The following is a 19,523-nucleotide window of genomic DNA, read 5'->3' on the forward strand; positions in this document are numbered from 1 at the left end:
GCAGTCAGGTTGGCATCAGGGTCGGGATCGAACCCATGACCTGCATACCAGGCGAGGTAGTCAACATCTCGCCACCGCAGCGCCCCCCGCGGTGCTGGGAGGCTTTCATCCAGCAGTGGATAAACCATGGTTGCTGCTGCTGATGATGATGACAAACAACCACTCTCCACCGCCCGCCGCCCCACCGCGTGTGTTTTGGTTCGTTTTTTGTTGTTCTCTCTTCCTGCTGCCCGACAATGGAGGTGGAGGGTGACTGCAAGTGAACTCTGCTACCGCCGTAAACACAGATGGTGGGGCGGCGGCGGGGGTGGCGGCGGCAGGGGCGGGCGCCTTTTTTTGATAATTTACAGCGAATGATTTGTAAATAAACACAGAGGCCGGAGCGCGCGATCGCGGGACGTGGAGATGTGGGGGTGGCGGTTGTGACGCGGCGTTTCTCCGTCGAGCAGTCCGGGTTTGGTACGCGTTGAACTGTCCCCACCCAGAGCTTTCATTTGAACATTGGCTCCCAATGATTACATTGTATTCTTATTGTTATTATTACACTTTAACACGTAGGTTTTCCGCGACCAATGTTATCCATAATAGAGACTTTTTGGGTTTGATCACGTAAATAAAAATGTCGTTAAACCCACCACCACCCAACACAGCCAATTAGTAAGGTTTGTCACTTAAACAAGTGGGTTTACTGTCCAACGCACAACCAGTGTGCTGGAGTAGTAGCTAATACTGGTAGGAACCTCCTGGTTACACCAGCCCACAGGGGATTCTTGTGTCCGTCCGTCCGTCGTGCATCCAAAAATGGGAGGGGTGGGGCTGGGTGGAAAGGGGAGGGTGGGGAGGGGCTGGGTGGGGAGGGGCTGGGTGGGGGGTGGGAGGGGTGGGGCTGGGTGGGGAGGGGCTGGTCACCATGTGGTGCCCTTATAAAACTCAACGTTTAACCTACTCACGTCGGCTTGTGCCCGCCCTCACAGTCGGCCATATTTGCGGAATACACCACGCCGCCGTTGACACTGGCCATTGACCGAGCAACCCAACGTTCCTACCAGCTCCCTCCGCAGGAATGTGTTTGGCACGTGTTGTTTACGTGACAAACCTTACTAATTGGCTGTGTCGGGTGGTGGCGGGTTTAACGACACATTTATGTTTACGCGATCTAACCCGTAAAAACCTCTTGGATATTATTACACTTGTTTACCCAGGAAAAATCCTCGCTGAACCTCAAGGCCCTGCCAAAATTGTCGAAGTTAGCGATGTTGCTGCTGCTGCTGCTGCTACGTGCAATTCCAATCGAATACATTTGTAGGGTACATTTTTTAGCGCTGGAATGTTTGGCCGATATAACGTACATTGTACGTGGTTCGCTATGAGAGGATCACGGGAGGACCCTGAGGAAAACCCACGTGTAGCATATGGGGGAGAACATGCGACCACCACACAGAGAGGTGCCCCGCCCCCCCAGTTTGAAATCAAACCCAGGGCCTTCTTGATGTGAGGCACGAGCGCTGCCATCGCGCCATCACCCAGCTGTCCATCGTCGCCTCCGATCAGCGCGGTTGGCTACGTACGGTGCGAAAGAAGTTCAACGTACGTCGGCAGCCGCGGCGTTAGCAGCAGCAGCAGCCATGATCTAGCCGCTGCTGGATGAAGTCCTCGCCAAGCCGTCTCTTGCCAGTGGCACCAAGACTCGTGTTGAAATTCTTCATTCGTGAAAAAGTCTCAAAGCTTTATCGGTCAGAATCCGATGGATGCGTTGGGCCACGTATAAATAACATCTTTGTATGCTTGGAAAGCTTCCCGGGCGGTGGAGGGGTTCATGACACGAATGCTGGCGAAAAAAAACTACCAACACGTTGGCCTAACTGACAAAACAAACGTGGATCCATTATACTAACGACGAAAACCTACGCTTCAAGCATCACGACTTGTTACCCTTCAACACCCACACTAGTGGCCTTATTTATAATTGTAATGTCCCTGTTGAAATGTCATCGTAAAATCACCGTCCTCATCATCTTAAAAACAACACAGATCATGCGTGGGTAGATTCTCCGGTTTGCGTACTTAGTGTGCTTGGGGGAAAAATAAATATTTATATATTAGCAAAATATTTACTTATATAATATAAAATATATTTAATTTTCTACGCTGAAGGTTGGTTTAATTATTAGCTTCTCACTCATGACTCGGGAACGCACGTGACCTTTAAATAATAAAAAACACAAGGCGCCAATGTATGTCTTCACCACCCATTCTGGACAGGTAAAATTCAAAATAATTTTTATAGCCATGCCTCTGTTTGTTTTGCATTATCTTGGTATTTTTTTTTTATCCGGGTCACCGCCACCACCTTCCTATTGCTCTGGATAATTTGCCATCATTGCCTTCATGACTGGCAATGCCAACACCATAATTATTATCTGCCATCGTAATCATCCCATCACCGCCGCCGCCACCGTCATCTGTTGCAAAGGCTCTGGATCTTGAAAGCCTACGGCATGCCTCAATGATGGGGGCCCCTGTTTTATAACAACTAAATAACGTAGTTGGGTTTCGTGGAAACAAAACAGAATTCCAGTTTGCTTCCTTCATGTGGGTTGTGCCGTTCCTGAACCATGCGGTCCCGCTGTACAGTACAACTAAATATAAAATCACTGGCTCCGCAAAAAATAGTGGGCGCCCGCGTACGCCAGATGTTTAACAGAGACGCACACGCCCCCACGTTTCCTTAAACAACCTCGGGTTTTTTCTTTTGCACAGGAAGAGCGATCGGAGCGCTCGCCAAGCCCTGCAGATGCCGTCTCTCTCTCCTTTCTCTCCTCGCTCTCCCCTCGCTCTCCCCTCGCTCTCTCCTCGCTCTCCCCTCGCTCTCTCCTTGCTCTCCTCGCTCTCCCCTCGCTCTCCCCTCGCTCTCCCCTCGCTCTCTCCTTGCTCTCCTCGCTCTCCCCTCGCTCTCCCCTCGCTCTCTCCCCGCTCTCTCCTGGCTCTCTTTTTTTACGATCAGTGGAAACAAGAAGATGATCGGTGTAGTCGGCACTTTGCTTTGTTCATCATTTCGTATTTTTTGTAATGCTTTGCTTTATATAACCCCCCCTCTCTACCCCCTCTCGCTCTCTCCTCTCTCTCCCCGCTCTCTCTCCTCGCTTTCTCCTCGTGCTCTGCTTACACGCTCCTTGCACAGGCTACTCTCTCTCATCCTCTGCACGCCGGCGTGAAGTCACCCACCTCCATCGCCATACTAATCTTCCTCGTCTTTGGTAATTTCATCATCATTGCTGTCATCCTCTTCATCATTATCATCATCATTATCATCATTATCATCGCCGTCGTGGTCTCGGCATGGCCGCCGTCATCTCCGTCACAGTTTTATCGTTCCACGTTGAAATGTTGCGCACAGTGGCAGCCGCGTGACTGAGTGAGTGAGCAAGTGATGAGTGACCGCCCATTTGCATGTGGAGAAAGCAGATTGGTAACTAATACTGCAACAGCAGTTTCCCTAATTCTCAAGACGTAAACATTTGATTTCAACTGGAAGCAGTACCCGATGTGCTAGAGAAACTCTCTTGGCAACAATGGTGGAAGATTACAGAGGGAATAACGTGGCTAGACTAATCAAACAACGGAATGCTATTGAGAACGAAGAAATTACACCGGTGGTTATTAATTATTCCAAAGACAGGATACATCACCCTTGCAGATTCACAGTTACGAAGGGCGGCTCGTCTGCAGAACCTTGGCGTAACCTTGGCGTATGAGCGGTGAATGGAATGAAACCTCTTGAGGTCGGTATCTTGAAAGTGATCAGCAATTAGAGGTCTCGGTGACAAATCCGGGCTAAATGATCTTTTTTGGAATAATTCCCAACACTTTGGTAAGGCCACTGCTGGTACGAAGAAGGCCCTCGCTGCCCCGGTGCCGTGTCGCCCGCCAACCGGCACTCGCGGTGTTCGGTGCGAGGTTGGCGAAGGAAGCGGTAGCCGGGAGGGTGCTCGCCGAACCAGGCCATAGGTCACCCGCCACTGACGTTAGCAGTGGCCGGGAATCGAACCCTCGTCACGGGAATCGTAGCACGCCGAGCAAAGCACTGCGCCCGGGGATGAATCTGTACTAAAAGATAACATTTTATTATCGCCGTGTATTTGCTGCTTCGTTTGCGTTGTGCCGTTGTTGTGCCGCGTGTTGCACACCGCACTGAGCCGAACGACGGCGTGGTACGGTCCCGAAACAACAACAACAACGCGTCGGAGTGCTACAAAATCACATTTCACGCTGTGCACATTCTAAGCAGCGGCCCGCCCAGCTCTGCGGCTGTGCCAGACGACAGAAGCGGTGGCCTGAAATTGCGGCCGGAGGTGAAATGGGGTGAGCCTGCAGTGTGTGGCACGGTGTACGGGGAGCGCCGCGGCTTTTGGCGTAATGGAGCCATCGGCGCCGAAATGGACGTTGAAGCCCCAGGAGTGAAGTGGACCGCTGCGTGACCCACGTCCTTAATTGTGAAATTGCGCTCGTAAAGAAGATGATAATGGTGATGGTCGTGAATGTGTCTCCGAGTTATGCGTCACGTTTCAGGGCCGTCTAATTGTTTTTTTTCTTTCTGAATGCCGATTAGCCACCCGCAAAAACAACATCCAGCTTTCGTGATATGCATCGGTGGTAATTTGTGATCGTCGGCATCATCAGCCGTGAATGATCCGCTGCTGGATGAAGGCCTCTGTTATGTTTCTGATTTAACATGGTTGGCTACGTACGGTGCAAAAGAAGTTCTACATGCATACATACATGCATCATACCACGGTGGCAAGAGGCCCTTTGGCAGTCCTACATAGATGTGTCGGTTCGATGATTCGTAGTCGATTCTTACGCCCATGGTTCGTGCATCGGATCGTACTCCACATCGCAATCAATTACCGTATTTCTCCGGACTGTACGACGCAGCCCAAACATGTGCCCGGTATTGATAAAATCGTACAAATATGGTCACACACAGACACACACACCCCTACCCGATTTATTATTATCAGACGCATCCCCAACTTTTGCTTTAAAGTACTGGGGCGGCTGAAAAGGGTTTCTTATAATCTGGACAATACGGTAATTGTTTTACGATTTATGCAAAGGGTACGCACGCGTGAGGCTGACGCTTCAGCGCTGTGACGTTAGGGTACGGGATATTGTCTCTAAGCTGCTGGTCCAGGAGGTAAGGAGTCTCGGGGAGAGCGAGGGTGAGAGGGAAGGAGGCAGTGGGACGAGGCTTTCGGATGAGCTTCTGCGGCCGTCTGGAACACTCTCCCTTCCGATTTTAGGAAGCCTCTGGTGCTTTGCACTTTTATATCTAAATTGAAAAACTCATTTCTTAGAACTGCTTTTTTGTGTTTAGTTTGTCCCTCCGCGCCCCGCACCTCCGTTTAGCGCGGTGGGGTTCAACGTACATACACGCATGAGAAGTTCAACATACGTACGTCCTTGGATGCGACTTAAGAAGTCGGCACAGAATAGAAACACGCGGCACTCGTGGCTGAGAAGACGAGAAGAGGAGGCACAGACGAGACAAAAGGGAGACGTTGAAACTCATCGTTTCTTGGATCGAATCGCAAACTCAGGTTGTGACAGTCTGTCGGATGCGCTGCACCACGTCCGGGCGAGAGTGGGGGAGGGGTGAAATCGTCGCACGCAGCCGAGCCTTCGACCCGTGACCTCCCCAGTCGCACTGGGGTTACTCAGATGTCATCGTCTTTGCCTGTCGAGGGATTCAGTGGTGGGCCCAGAGCCCTCGGGTCGTGACCTTGTGGGCTCCCACGAATAAATAAAAAGAAACAGGGGTTTGTCATGGGAAGAAGACCATCTTGCAGGGCCGGAAGAGCGGGGGTGGGGGGAAACGTACAGATTCCCCAGTGTGTTCGCCACCTCGACAAGAGTACGATCCCGGGAAAAAAACCAGGACAAGGTGGCGACGCTCGCAGGGAGAGAGTCGGGTTTGGGTGCCGGCGGCGGTGACCGCTGGGAGGTGGCCGAGCGAGGCTGTGGCGAGTTCATTGCCGCCGCGTTGCGAGAAAACGCCGCGGGGCTGGGAGCCGGCACGTGAAGTGGCTCGGCTCGTTTGGTCAGTCGGAAGCCACAAAAGGCAGGGGGGGAACACGATGTCCAGGGAGAGGAATGAGATCGCATCGGGCACCGCTCGGTCATATACAGTACTGTGTACACATGCGTGCTTTCCGTGTTCCGTGCGTGTCTGCGTGTATTGCGCGCGCGTGTGGGGAGCGGCGGTGTAGCGGTTAGCGCGCTGCGCTACGAACCCGGCGACCCGGGTTCGATTCCCGCTCGCGGCCAACACCCAGTGACGATTATCTAAATCGGTCCTGGGCCTCCCCTCGGTCGACTCAGCCTCAAATGAGTACCTGGTGCGGTGTGTCGTAAATCTTCGCCACTGGGGAGACAAAGGCCGCCAGGTGTGTTGCTGGCCACCCACCTCCTCGTGTGCCGTGCCGGCCTTCATAGTTGCGGCTACTCGCCAGCAGCACTTGCCCCAATGGTCCGTTTAAAGGCGATAGAGGGGCACTGGTTTGCACGAACCAAGCTCGCAACTAAATATATATTCAGTGACGAATATCTGAACCAGTCCAAATGATTACATAGTGCAGTATGTACACAGCAGCACTGGGGAGACAAAGGCGTCCGGCCGTGATGTTGGCTATCCACCCCCGCGTTGTACCGTATAGGCCTTCATAGGTTCTTGATGGACATTTTACACCACATCTCAAATGTGACGTACCAATGTAACACACGAATGTGGCTAAATGTGTGTATGTGTGCGTTGAACTTCTTTCGTACAGTACGCAGCCAACCGTGCTAATCGGCGGTGCGGTGGCAGGACAAAAATATAAACACTAAAAGTAGTTCTAAAGAAATTAGTTTTCAATCTAGATGATTTAAAAGTGCATAACTCCAGTGACTTCTTAACATCGGAAGGAAGAGCGTTCCAGACGGCCGATGATTTTCTGGTGATGTACGGCGATTGCCAGTGAGATGCATGTTGATACTGAATTGAATTGATGATGATGGTGGACTGTGATGAATATGAACAATGTATGCCGTAAACACAGAACAACCTGGAACAGGATGTGGGGTTTTCATGTTTTCTGAGAATGCCACATAAGCTGGATTTTCGCGGGCTCTGTGTTGTTTCACTGAAGCTAATCGCACCGTTGGCGAGCAGCCTTCCCGCAAATCGCGATCCGTTATTTGTTCGTGAAAGCGGCCGCGAGCGCGTCACGGCGGCGTTAATAATTCCGTCGATGAAGCGAGAGCGGCGATCGACCGACAGGTCGCGGTGACGAGCCGCCGTCCCGCCCCAGCCGAACGCCGAAGCGTGGCCGTCAGTTGACGAGGGTGGAGGAACGGGCTCTCCTCGAAATGAGGACGCAGACTCGGGGATCGGTCGGGAACGTTGTTCGGGGCGGCCGCGGCGCGACTGGGAGAGAAGGGCAGATGAACGGAGATTTTAATTTACGTGCGTCCGAAATTATTTACCCGGCTCGCCGATGGGCTGCGATGGTAATTATTGATGGCCGAGCGCACTGATGTTTGACCGCTTTCATCGAGATTAATGTTATTCCCAGACAGCGTCAACGGGACGGCGAGTCGCGCTCCACCGCAGTCGGTTTTATTACGATGGCCGTGATCATTTTATGGCCACTTGTCACTCGACCGACGGATGAAGCCCCCCCCCGTCCCCACGCCGTGTCAAGCCATTGGGGTTGTTTGACCGTACTTCACCACGCTGGTCAGCGCAGGTTCGATGAAGGAGGGGGGTGGGGAAGGGAGCGGTTCGGGCATCGCCGCCTTGTCGCAGTCCGGTCCAAGTGTGCCACAGGGCAGTGGACCCAGTAAACGCGGGATCGGGTCGGTGTGTCCACGACCACGGCGTAAAAAAACTAAACTACACGAGTCGGGTGAGACTTAAGATCTGCAGCGGGGATCTGTCTGGCAGAGGGAAGGAAGCGATGGTGGCGCCGAACGCGATGACCTTTTCTTTTTTTTGCTTGGAGGTTCGACCTCGCACGAGCCTCCCCGGCCACACCGACGAGGTGCCTCCTAAATGGGCGGGGGGGGGCCCATTGGTTGTGCGCGTCTGTGTTCACGTCTGGGTCGGTGTCGGTGTTTGCGTTTTATGTTGCGCATGAGTGTTTACGTTCTGCCGAGTCTGTTTACGCGTCCGTGTTTACGTTTGTGTTTTACACTGGTGTCACTGTTTACGCTTGTGTTATTTTTACGCCAATGTTTACGCTTTGTGTCTGTGTTTACGCTTGTGTTTTTGTTTACATTAATGCTTACATTTGTGTTATCGTTTACATGTTATTGTTTCTGTTTTGGCATTTGCGTTCAGTCGTTTTTAGCGGTTGTGTTTATAGTCGCGTTCGTGCTCGCGTTTGCGCCGGCGCTTAAGCGTGCGCGGCTCTTTGTGCTTACTTTCTCGCGTTGTGTCCTCTCTCCCCGCGTGCGCTAGCGCCGCCAACTCGTGCCCGTCGAGCCCCCGCGGCGCCGGCTCCTCGGGCTACCGGCTGGTGCGCGGCTTCGCGCCCGACCTGCAGCTCGTGGCCGAGTACGCGGCGCGCGCCGTCTCGGAGCGAGAGCAGGAGCGCGGCGAGCGCGACGGCGCCCAGGCCGACAGCCCCAAGGTGCGCGCCCGGCGCCCGCATCCAGCGCCACCGAGATCCACCTTGCACTGCCACGTGACACACAGCACCACCTCGAGCCACCCTGCTTGACCACGTGGCACACCCGGCACCAACACCCAGCGCCACCTAGAGTCACTTTGTGCCACCGTCTGTCTGCATCGTGCCGCCCTGCAGCAAACCTCCACGGCCACGTGTCACATCCAGTGCCGCCCTGCACACCGATACACCACCTAGTGTCGCCATTCACAACTACAGCCAGTGCCGTCTGGAGTCAACAAGCACGTGCCACCCAGCCACGCTGCACAGCCATCAAAAACATTTCTCATCGGAGACCTAACCGGACAGCGGTGCGACAAGTCACGTGACTCGAAAGAATCCGATCAGAAGTGGCAAAGACTGCCGCAACTCTCTCACCTCCTCCTTGCTCACTCCGTCGTGTGTCGAAAGATTATAAAAATAATAAATACATCTCCATTAAAACAATTTAAATAATAAATACATCTGGGTGGCTGTGCGCTAGCGCGTGAGCCTGTCGCTGTGTTTCCGTTAGCGTGCCGCATGTGCGCGCGTTTGCGTGTGGGCGTTCACGCGCTTGCACTTGCGTGCGTGTGTCTGTGCGTGTGTCCGTGCGTGTGTCCGTGCGTGCCTTTTTGACGTGCGGTTTGACGTGCGCTCGCCGGCTGTGTCCGCCAACGCAGGACGGCTCGAAGCCCCCGTACTCGTACGCGCAGCTCATCATCCAGGCCATCACGTCGGCGAGCGACAAGCAGCTCACGCTCAGCGGCATCTACGCGCACATCACCCACAACTACCCCTTCTACCGCATGTCTGACAAGGGCTGGCAGGTGAGGCCGCGACTGCAGCGGAGCGGACCGTTGATTGTTCATGCTCTCTGTCCGTCTGTCTCGTCTCTCGCCATCTGTCTGTCTCTCTCTTTGTCCATCTATCTGTCTATACGTCCGCTCTGTCCACGTGAACACCTGTCCATCTGTCTCTCTCTCTCTGTCCGTCCGCACGTCGAACGTTTGTCTTTTGTTTGTTTGTCCCGTCTTTCCGTCCATCCGTTTTGTTCATATATCCATCTATCTGTTAGTCCGTTCCTCCATTTGTCTGTTTGTCCTTCTTCTCTTCGTCCACCCATCGCCCCCAATTGTGTGTACTGGTACGTGTCTGTCCATCCGCTCGCAAGGAGTGCGTGGCTGCTGGCTGCTCGCAAGCCCAAGAGAGAGAGAGAGCGCCGCAACGTAACGGTGCCCCACACACACACGCGCATGTGCGTGTGTGTGTGTGGGGAGCGGCGGTGTAGCGATTAGCGCAATGCGCTACAAACCTGCAGACCCGAATTCGATTCCCGCTCACGGTCAACACCAGTGATGATTATCTGAACTGGTCCTGGGCCTCCCCTAGGTCGACTTGGCCTTAAATGAGTACCTGGTGCGGTGTGTAAACATCGCCACTGGGGAGACAAAGGCGGCCGGGCACGGTGCTGGCCACCCACCCCCTGTGCTGTTACGGCCTTCATGGGTGGTGGTTTCAGGTGATGATGGTGGATGGTGGTTGTAGATGATGATGGTGGAGGAAGGTGATGAGTGGTGATTGCAGGTGATGATGATGGGAGCAAGCAAGAGGAGGTTGGTGGTGGTGTTGACGTGGTTGGAGACGATTTACAAAGTCGAGGAAGAGGCGGGGGGTGTTTGTAAAAGCTTTGAGCAGAGGCGGAGAGGAGAGCGGTGGGATGGATAACGACGTTGGGCGGTTTCGTTGGGAGGTGAAACGCGTGGTTAGAGATGGAGGATGGACACCACGGATGAGGTGGACGAGATGGTTGATATTGAGATGGTGAAATGGGGAGTTGTTATTGTTGTTGTTGCTGCTGGTGGGAGGTTATACGAGCAGATAGCTAAGACGATAAACTCAAGGCGGTGACGTTGGGAGGACAAGATGGGCGAGAAGGGGGCGCGGCGAAGGAGATTGTAAGTTTTGCGGATCGACGAAGTGAACGAGGCGAGGGGACGAGATGGCGTTCAGTTCCCTTCTGGTTGGAGGCGGCCCCGGCGGACAGCGAAGAACGCGGCCCAAGTTCCCTTCCAAGTCTGCCGCCTCTCCCTCGCTTACCGCTTCTCTGTCAAGGGCTGTCGCTGCTGCTGGAAGAGCCCGTCAGCTTGGGTCTCGACTCAAATCTCCTCCTTCCCTTCTCGTTCTTGCCGCTGATGCTGTTGCTGCTGATGCTGCTGCTGTCGCGACTGCTGCTGATGCAGAAGCGATGATGACTTCGCTGTCTGGATAGGAGCTGGTGCGGTGCGGTGGTGAGAGGAGAGGGGGGGAAAGAAACCCCGCGGCGGAGTCTCGAAAGCCGAATGCCGCTGGATGCCGGAGCGGAGTTAAACTTTTTGGTTCAATACGTCGCTGCTGTATCGTTCGAACCGGTCGACAACTCGTGTCGAGCGATGTTAGTCGAATTCAGCGACAGCTCGCGCAGGCCGAGTTCTGCGAGTCCGGCGAGCGTTTTCCAGGTCCTCTCGTCGGCCGCGAGTTACGCGAAATCCGGATCCGAAATCGAGAGTGGTGGTGGGTGGGGGGGGGATCCACTCCGGGTTGCGCGGCGCAGCGTGACGCGCGTGCGGGGTGACGTCATAGTGCCGGCGAAACGAATCTGGATCGAGGCGCCGTGACATTCAATCTCTTCCTGACTGCATCGACATCATCATCGTTTAAGAGTCACCATAGACAACATCATCATCATGTGTGTATATCATCATCGTTAGAGTCCCATAGACAATATCATCATCATGTGTGTATATCATCATCGTTAAAGAGTCACCATAGACAACATCATCGTTACCACCAATATCATCATCATGTGTGTATATCATCATCGTTAAAGAGTCCCATAGACAACATCGTTACCACCAACATCTTCATCATGTGTGTATATCATCATCGTTAAAGGGTCCTATTGACAACATCTTCGTTACCACCAATATCATCATGTGTATATCATCATCATCGTTAAAGAGTCACATAGACAACATCATCGCTACCATCATCATCATGTTTGTATATCATCATCATCATAGTTAAAGAGTCACCATAGACAACATCATCGTTACCACCAACATCATCATCATGTGTGTATATCATCATCATCGTTAAAGAGTCCCATAGACAAAATCATCGTTACCACCATCATGCTCTCTGTCCGTCTGTCTCGTCTCTCGCCATCTGTCTGTCTCTATCTATCTATACGTCCGCTCTGTCCACACGAACACCTGTCCATCTGTCTCTCTCTCTGTCCGTCCGCACGTCGAACGTTTGTCTTTTGTTTGTTTGTCCCGTCTTTCCGTCCATCCGTTTTGTTCATATATCCATCTATCTGTTAGTCCGTTCCTCCATTTGTCTGTTTGTCCTTCTTCTCTTCGTCCACCCATCGCCCCCAATTGCGTGTACTGGTACGTGTCTGTCCATCCGCTCGCAAGGAGTGCGTGGCTGCTGGCTGCTCGCAAGCCCAAGAGAGAGAGAGAGCGCCGCAACGTAACGGTGCATGTGCGTGTGTGTGTGTGGGGAGCGGCGGTGTAGCGGTTAGCGCAATGCGCTACAAACCTGCAGACCCGAATTCGATTCCCGCTCACGGTCAACACCAGTGATGATTATCTGAACTGGTCCTGGGCCTCCCCTAGGTCGACTTGGCCTTAAATGAGTACCTGGTGCGGTGTGTAAACATCGCCACTGGGGAGACAAAGGCGGCCGGGCACGGTGCTGGCCACCCACCCCCTGTGCTGTTACGGCCTTCATAGTTGCTCGCTAACAGCACTTGCCCCAAGGTTGAACGGGGGATCTCTGTTTTTGTTGTCGCGCGCAGAACTCGATCCGGCACAACCTGTCGCTCAACCGCTACTTCGTGAAGGTGCCGCGCTCGCAGGAGGAGCCGGGCAAGGGCTCGTTCTGGCGCATCGACCCCACGTGCCAGGCGAAGCTCACCGAGCAGGCCTTCAAGAAACGGCGGCAGCGCGGGGCCTCCTGTTTTCGCACGCCCTTTGGCCTCCTCTCCTCACGGTGACTGCCCCCCCCCACAGCCCCCCCCCACTGCAGCCCCCCCCACCCCTTCTCTCCCCCCCTACCTTCTCGTCCTCCGTCACCGTGCCTGTCCCTCCAACCATCTATCTTTGCCCCCTACCCACCCATCTTACCCCTCCCCGCAATGTTTTCCCGACCTGCCCCCAAACGCGCATGCGCTGTAATGGTCGTAGCTCTGCGCGAGTGCGCGCTATCCGTTGATAGCTCTAGTAGCCGTCGCACGTGTGCTGTAATGTTTGCAGCTGTGTGCTTTGTGTGCGCGCTATGGGTTGATAACTTGAGCACCTCGCGTGCACTGTAATGTTCGCGGGCTGTGTGTCCGCTTTCGGTTGATAACTCTCGCGCCGCAAGCCTGCTGTAATATTTGTTGCTGTGTGCCTGCTATAGGTTGATAATTCTAGCAACTGCGTATGCGCTGTAATGTTTGTCGCTGTGCGCGCGCTATCGTTTGATAACTCTAGCGCTGCACACGCGTGTGCTCTAATGGTTGTAGCCGCGTGCGAGCACGCACGCCGTTCTTTTCTGACGCCGTGCGCCCCCCGCCCGTTGGCAGGAGCGCGCCCGCGTCGCCCAGCCACTCGGGCCTGCTGTCCCAGCCGCCCAGCGGCCTGCAGACCCCCGAGAGCCTCTCCCGCGAGGGCTCCCCGGCCCCACTCGAGGGGCCAGAGCCCCCCCTCGCTCCGGGGAACCCCAAGCCGCTGCCGGCGCCACGGAACGACGTGCGCTACACGCAGAGCGCGCCAGGTCAGAGTCGGAATCTCGATCGATTTATTTTTTTCGTCCTGGAGGAATCCGACGAGCCACGAAGCTCCATTTTTCGCGGGTGTCCAGTAGAGGGGGGCGGTCCACGCGGCGAGTGCCGCTTCTTGCACAGACGTCCTTGCGCTCTGGAACGCTCGCCCGACGCGCGTCACGTTGCGTTCCAATCCGAACGGGGCAAGATGACGTCGCGTGGCGCCTGGCGCGCGTGGTGACATCATCGGGGGGGGGGGGTAAAGGCTTGCGCTTGTCAGGATTTGTTGGAAGGTTTTGGGCAAGCCTCTGGTTAATTTGGTCGGGTTTGTGTAGGATGTAAGTCCCTAACAGCAGCACAACTTTATACCAAAGTTTTGTTAATATTGGATTAACTTTACGAGAGATATTGTGAAGGCATTCAAGCTGCATTGGAAAGCCTTAATAGTAATTTAAAATCCACAGTCAGGCTTGATCTCGAGTGATGGCTGCGGTTTCAACGCAAGTCACACCGCACGTGATGTGACCCTGACTTCCCCCCCCCTCCTCCCCCTCCTCCCCCCCCTCCCCCTCCTCCTCCTCCCTGTGCTCTCCCCTCGTCGCCAGGTTCTCCCGTGTCGAGCCACCCCGTGATTTTCACAGCCCAGCACCCGCTGCCGGGCACCTTCATTCGACCAATCGCGTACAGCATTGCGCAGCCGCTCTCCCACTCCCAGCATGCACTGGGGCTGCCCGCCCACCTGAACCAGGGCAGCGGCCACTCCCAGCACGCGGTGCTGTCGGGTTACTTTGCGGCCGGGCCTGACGGGCCTTCGCCGTACGGCGGATACTCCGTGCTGCGGCAAACGCTGGAGGAGAGGAAGGAGGAAGAGGAAGAAGGTGAGTCGAGCGATAGCTGGCGACCGTGTCCATCGAGCTGCATGGGCGTCCGGTTGCCGAAACGAACACGTTATTAGTTCGCACTCATTACACGCGAAAGCGCTCGCCACAAACGAACCACAATACCTTGCCGATCTCGTAAAGGAGCATAAACCATCACGCACAAATTATGGTCATCCTCGCTCACACGTGTGTCTCTGTGCACGTGTCTGTGTGTGTGTGTGTGTGCGCGCGTGTGTCCTTGCGCGCTCGCCTTCAACATCGCTGCCGCAGAGCTCAGGCCGCTGCGCCCACCCGTGCTGAGCGCCGTGACGTCCGTGATCCAGACGGCGGGGCCCAATCCCCCGTGCGCTCCTCCGCACGGCTCCGTGTGGCTCGGTGCCCCCAGCGCCGCCTCCTCCTACCACCACCAGCAGCAGCAGCAGCAGCACCACCAGCAGCAGCAGCAGCAGCAGCACCACGCGGAGAACGGCTTCCACAGCGCCACGGCGCTGCAGCCCCAGCGTGAGTCGGCGCGGGGCGCTCGGACGGGGGCCGGTGGGGCGCAGCGAGCCAGGGAGGAGGGCAAGCGGCCTGCCCGGGCCTTGCGGCCGGGCCGCGTCGATGGACATATGGGGGAGACCTGGGGGCAGGTTTGGGGAGAGACGCTCTTTGGGATCGTATACCGTGTGTTGAGGAGATACCTCGAGCGAGGGAGAGCCAGCTGACGAGGGGAGGGGGGGCGGGAGGGAGGAAGCATTAAAAGAGGCAATCGGAAGCAAAATAAAGTACAGCTTATCTATAGCCATAAGCTCTCATCGCCCTTCAGAATCTGAATATTTATAACTGGAGGAATCCGCTATAAAGTTATTTTTCACGGATGTCCAGTGGGGACGGGTCAGAACGTTACAACAGCAAGTTATACAAAAACACGATCGGAGTGCAAAGTATAGGAAAGGTAAGCAAATCACTAAAACATGTTTTTATATTTTACCAGGTGAAGCCCACTGAGACCTATTAGCTGTTCAGAAGCGACCTGGCAATGAATGAAAGCCAACCATATCTCTACCCCTAATCCCAACCATATAATAATAATAATTACTTGTGTACACAGGAAAATCACATGGGGATGCTTGGCCTACGTAAATTGCGCCATATGTCTGTAGCTATGGGAGTAAACTGGAGAACCCAGAGGAAACCCATTCAGAACAAATTCCACACACAAAGTCGCGCCAGAGTCAGCAATCGAACTCAAATGCTTCTTTCAGTAAAGGCGCACAGTTCTGCGAACTGCACCACCCTACCTATCCCCAACCCTATCCCAAACGCTAACACGGTCCTTCTCCTGGTTCCCGTACTGCTGATGCAGCCCCACTAGTCCCCCAACGCCGGTTGTTCACTACAGGCGCCGCCTCCTCCTCCAGTGCGCTTCCCCTCTCCAGGAGCCGCCAATCCGCTGCAGCTGCTGGCGACGCAGGCCGGCAAGAGGCTGGTGCACGACGGAGACGGCGGGCAGGATGCCGGCGAGCCCGACGCCAAGCGCCACTACCCTGACGCTCAACAGCACCAGCAGCAGCAGCACCAGCAGCAGCAGCAGCAGTACGGGGAAGCTGGCGTGGCGCCGGCCAGCCCGCCACTCAGCCCAGCCGCATCTCAGTCGCCCGTCGAGGAGGAGTGAAGCGACGCACACGTGCCTTGTCGGAGAGCGCTAGCGGCGTGCCGCGAGCGCCGTCCGCACGATAAGTTTCCGCCGCGTTGTCTCCCGTGCGTGTGGTTTATTTTGCGTTGCCGGATATTTTACTCTTTCCCAGTCGCCCGTCGAATTAGGCTGTTTTAAATTAGCATCCCAGGCGTATTTGATTTTCAGTATTTATTGCTTTATTTGTCTCTCTTCTGCGGGGGAGAGTTTTTATCGTGTGTGTCGAGAGGCGAACAGAACGGCAGCAAAATAAATTGGTTCATTGTGTCGCGTGCCGGGGCCGTGCGCGCCCGCGCGACATTACAGCGCAGATCGGAGGCCAACGGGCTGAGGTCAGAAGGTCGACGAAAGGGGGGTGTAGAGGTCGCCCCCCGGAAAATGAATTAAGGGATAAAAAAAAAACATTTACAATAATAATAAAAACGATAATAATCCAACGAGGCTCACAGTTGAAACGAAAACCTCGTGACGTTTTTTATTTTCTGTTCTGGGGGGACCAAGCAGCCGACCCACCGACGCTTTCCATCACCGCATGCGTCAGCACGGGCAGAAGGCACCGTTTCGTAACGAAGGGGGAGGGGTGGGAAGAGGGGAGAAGCGGTGGCTGCGTTGCACAGCGCTAACGAACTTTGTTTCCCCGAGCGAAGCGGCCGGGGGTTACTCTTCACGTCGTCTTTCGGCTCGGCAACTCTCTAAGCGGCATCTAACTCCACGTCCATCCTGCGGCTGTTGCTGCGACGGACCTCCAGGCCTCGCGCTGACCCACCATCGGTCCCTCTCGCCGAGCGGGGTCACCCCCACCGGCCGTGACCCCCCCTGCCCCCCCCCCCCCCGCCGTAAGGCATTGAGGAGAAAACATGTGTAGCCACAACTGTCACCCTTCAGAATCAGAATCTGTATTTATACTGCAGGAGGAATCCGATGAGCTACAAAAAGCTCTTTTTCACGGATGTCCAGCAAGGGACGGGTCAGGACGCACCCCGTAGCAATGTGTGCGCGGTGGCGACGGCGGCACGGTAAGGAGCAGAGTGAAGCGTAACACGCGACGTCGCTGGGAAAGAGTCGGATCCGCTATGCTCGCACAATCCCCGTTCGCTCAGCGGGCGGCGAGGTGCGGGGTGGGGGGGGCCTGGCAAACGGGGGAAGTGCCACGGCCGGTGGGATATTGCTGACGTCCTGATTGTCGTTGCGCCTCGTTTAAGTGAATGTATTTAACGGAATGCACAAGGCCGACTGTCGCCATCGTTGTTGTTGTTGTTGTCGTTTGGCGGCGGTTTAGTTTTTTAATTGACACGCGACGTGACCGGCTGGGCAGCCGCCACGTGTTAGAATCACGTACGGCGATGGCTTTTATTTTTTATTTTATTTTTTATTGTGAAATTGCTGCGGAAACTAAGTACACTCAAAGATCCAGGAGGGCTGCTTGAACTCCCTTAAGACGGCTGAGCGGGCGCGTGCGGGGATGCGCAGCTGCGAGCGCGCGCGCGTGCCGTTAAAGCGATATGCGCGCGAGTCTGCTTCACATGGCAACTCGGACGACACTACACGGTGTGGGGGGGGGTAGAGAGGGATGGAGGAGGGCGGCTCTCGTTGGAGCGACGAATGGGCCCCGCCGCTCGTGCGCCAATGGCTCGCCGAGCTGACCGCCGCTCCGCTCCCGTGGCGCCCAGAGACATTCTATTTTTAGAGAAAATTTTCTACGCGTGTGAACGAAAAAAAACAGGGAAAAAAACGTTTTGTTTTGTTTCGCGGAGAGAGAGAGGGAGGCAAAGGCTAGCGAGCGTTGTCGCGCAGTCACGATGGGCGCCGAGCACCAAAGACCCCCCCCCCCACATCACACCCCTCCTCCTCACTTCCCTGAACCGCACCCCCCCCCAGAGGTCACAGGTGCCTCGGTGCTGGATCGCGTATTAGCTTTAAGAAAACGCTGCTTAACTTAGAGAGCGACCCACACACGGACACACGCGCAGACGGACATCGTAGAGCATTGAAGGACGGATGCACGGACGGGACACCGAGATGGGCAGACGCACGGACAGATACAAGGATGCACTAACGGAGTGACACATGGAGAGAGAGAGAGACGGACGTCGGCGAGACTAATGGCATGCGAAGGGTCCTCATGAAACCCACGACGCCTTAAACGAAAAACCACGCGGAACATCTGTAGACACTCGTGTGTGTGTGTGTGCGTGTTCGCTCGAATGTTGCTTCCTTTGACACGTGGACTTGCATTGCAATATCGAGTTTTTTGCTTTGTGATGTGGCTTTGAAGGAAAAAAAAAACACAGTCACTTAGGAGAGAAGCATTTCTTGTATTGCGCGTCGCCGCGATCCAGCGACTGTGTGCGTGGTGCTTTTTCAGTACTCGTCGGAGAAGAATCGTTTTTGTCGAATTGATCACCCACTGACAGATCCACTCGGGCGGCCGCGCGAGCGCTTCTTCAGCCTTTCGGAATGCACAAACGGCGTGTCCGTAAACAGACAACCCCCCCCCCCCGTCCAGAAAAACTGACCTGAACTATGATTGTAACAAACTAAACAACATACTTATTTTCTTTTAAGTCGCTTCCCTTTAATATATATATATAAATTCACTTTATATATATATTTTAGCGATGTGAGACTCGGTACCTCTGTGCAAACTTACGTAAGGGAGAGTGCATTGGCACGCGTGCCCACCAGCATCCTTCCTCCCTGGTGGCCCACCCCCCCCCCCCCGCTAGCGCCACCATGCACGCCGCCGTGGCACGCACACCGACCGCAGCGCCACCGTCACCTCCCGGTCGTCGCACGTCCCCCCCGTCGCCGCTCACGAGTGGCTCTCCGCAGCGCCCTCTAGCGGAGGCCTTCCGACAGCAGCGGGTGGCGTGAGCAAGCAATTGCCGCGGAGTTTTGCGCCTTTGTTGACCTCTGGTCCCAAAAGAATGATCGCAGACTGGCACGATTCGAAGGAGCTGACGGACCGCGTGAGTTTATTTTGGTCTCGATTTCAAGCTTTCGTGACTGCAGGGATTCATCTTCTTGGTTCTTTCGGTGAAGTCACGTAGAAAGAAAATAATAAAATAATAAAAATAAAACAATAAAATAATTCTCACGACGTTTCGGCCACAACGCAACAACGCAAGCAGCTGTCCTCATGTGAAGAACATGTCTGTCGATAATGTCTGTCGATAAGACAGAGTCAGACTGTCTTATCGACAGACATGTTCTTCACCTGAGGACGGCTGCTTGCGTTGTGGCCGAAACGTCGTGAGAATTATTTTATTATGTTTTATTATTTTTATTTTATTATTTTCCTTCTACGTGACTTTACCGAAAGAACCAAGAAGATTTATTTTGGTCGGCGCGTTCTCGGGTCCAGCGCGACTCGCTCGAGGGCTCCGCTCATTACCCGGTTGATCCCGTAGCCACGTGTCGGTGGGAACCCCCAAAGGGGGGGCAGCTGCAACACTCGTCCAACACTACCGCTGAGCTCCGCACCG

The 19,523-nt window shown here is 54.7% G+C and overlaps 1 protein-coding gene across 1 annotated transcript in view; it reads left to right on the top strand.

The window, feature by feature from the left end:
- The window catches only part of LOC133340569 (forkhead box protein K2-like), a 55,041-nt gene extending 35,957 nt beyond the window's left edge, over window positions 1–19,084 (top strand). The window contains exons 4-10 of the mRNA XM_061548895.1: window positions 8,504–8,675; window positions 9,374–9,520; window positions 12,535–12,728; window positions 13,303–13,493; window positions 14,088–14,360; window positions 14,634–14,864; window positions 15,782–19,084. Coding sequence (XP_061404879.1) covers window positions 8,504–8,675; window positions 9,374–9,520; window positions 12,535–12,728; window positions 13,303–13,493; window positions 14,088–14,360; window positions 14,634–14,864; window positions 15,782–16,017 — 1,444 coding nt within the window. The 3' untranslated portion in view covers window positions 16,018–19,084. The remainder of the gene's footprint in view (window positions 1–8,503; window positions 8,676–9,373; window positions 9,521–12,534; window positions 12,729–13,302; window positions 13,494–14,087; window positions 14,361–14,633; window positions 14,865–15,781) is intronic.
- The last annotated feature ends 439 nt before the right edge of the window (window positions 19,085–19,523 follow it).

The sequence above is a fragment of the Lethenteron reissneri genome, chromosome 10, assembly GCF_015708825.2.
Source record: "Lethenteron reissneri isolate LAM-NWPU_2019-01 chromosome 10, ASM1570882v1, whole genome shotgun sequence".
NCBI classification, from domain to species: Eukaryota; Metazoa; Chordata; class Hyperoartia; order Petromyzontiformes; family Petromyzontidae; genus Lethenteron; species Lethenteron reissneri.